This window comes from Morone saxatilis, unplaced genomic scaffold, assembly GCF_004916995.1.
Source record: "Morone saxatilis isolate NCDOM2014 unplaced genomic scaffold, NCSU_SB_2.0 Contig5, whole genome shotgun sequence".
Lineage (NCBI taxonomy): Eukaryota > Metazoa > Chordata > Actinopteri > Moronidae > Morone > Morone saxatilis.
Genome location: NW_023340095.1, coordinates 1,485,585 through 1,486,798, shown reverse-complemented (window position 1 = coordinate 1,486,798; position 1,214 = coordinate 1,485,585). Strand labels below are relative to the sequence as shown.

The following is a 1,214-nucleotide window of genomic DNA, read 5'->3' as shown; positions in this document are numbered from 1 at the left end:
TGTCTAACAAAATAAAATAATGTGTTTAACGTAATAATTTCTGTATATAATCAATAATTATACTGATAATCGTACAGTACTCACATTTGATGAGTCTCTCCCCCATGAGGTAATTGTTCATCGTCTCGGCAACGATTTTGGCCACCTCATCGCAGTCGAACTCAACGAACGCGTAGCCTTTGCTGCCGCCTGTCTGCGAGGAAAAAGATACGACACGATGAAACACAGGAAATGTGTTTATGTTCTGTGATTTATTCTCCTCCTGTTGTTGTTGTTGTTGTTGTTGTTGTAGGAACATGGGTTTTATCGCTCTGCCAACGGGGGAGCAGGTGATAAGCTTAACGCTCCACAATCCTGTAGGCTCAGATATCTGACCTCAGACCACCGGTAACACCTGAGGTCATTTTCAGTCTGAGCCAAAGGGAAAACCTTCAAAATAAAAGTCACGATGATTACGAGCGCTACCTTTTTACTCCGGGACAGCCGCAGACGCAGGACTTTCCCAAACTGCTCGAAGTAAGATTTGAGCTGCGGCTCGAACAGGCCGAGGGGGAGGTGGCCGACGTAAATCACTCCGGGAGTCAGACGGCTTCCCTGTGAAAGAATAAAAACACAACGAGTTATAAACGACACAAACACACTTAACGTTTCAGACCTTCGTCAGGGAAAGGGTTAAAGACGAGGAGGAGGAGCCGGTTTACAACAGGAAGCAGCAGGAAGGCACTCTTAATTATTAACCAACAAGAAGAACTATTAACTCTTTAAATATCTTTAATATATATATAAAGATAACTTTACTTTAGATCTCCGTCCTACAGTTTATTTAAGTCTTCTATTTTAAATGTATTATTTCTTGTTATATGATTTATTATTAATATTAATATTGGTGATCAGATATTCAGTTTCAGTAACCTTATATTTTATATAAACTAAACTGTGTGTATTGGTTCATTATTGATTATTATTGGTGGCTTAAACTAATCGATTAGGCCACTGAAACATCTGACATTTTAAATTAGACCAGTTAAAAAAAGAAAGATTAGCATTCAAGTTGTTTGTCCGACAGCTTTATATATTTATATTTATATATTTATATATTTATATTTTATATCTATTAACACTGATGTTTCAACATTTTCATTTAGACACAAAGAAACATTCAAGAGAGTTTAAAAGAGTAAAGTTGTGTCCCCTCTGTAAAAGGTCTCTCTCTC

General features: G+C 37.2%; 1 protein-coding gene and 1 non-coding gene across 2 annotated transcripts in view; both read right to left on the bottom strand.

Moving 5' to 3' along the window:
• Positions 1–594, bottom strand: part of nifk (nucleolar protein interacting with the FHA domain of MKI67) — a gene marked incomplete at both ends in the record, with an annotated part of 1,172 nt that extends 578 nt beyond the window's left edge. Inside the window, 2 exon segments of the mRNA XM_035676514.1 lie at positions 85–193; positions 466–594. Coding sequence (XP_035532407.1) covers positions 85–193; positions 466–594 — 238 coding nt within the window.
• On the bottom strand, positions 285–415 carry LOC118339626. The gene has a single exon (XR_004797321.1). It is a non-coding gene; the product is annotated as a small nucleolar RNA ACA64 (small nucleolar RNA).
• Positions 595–1,214: the final 620 nt, after the last annotated feature.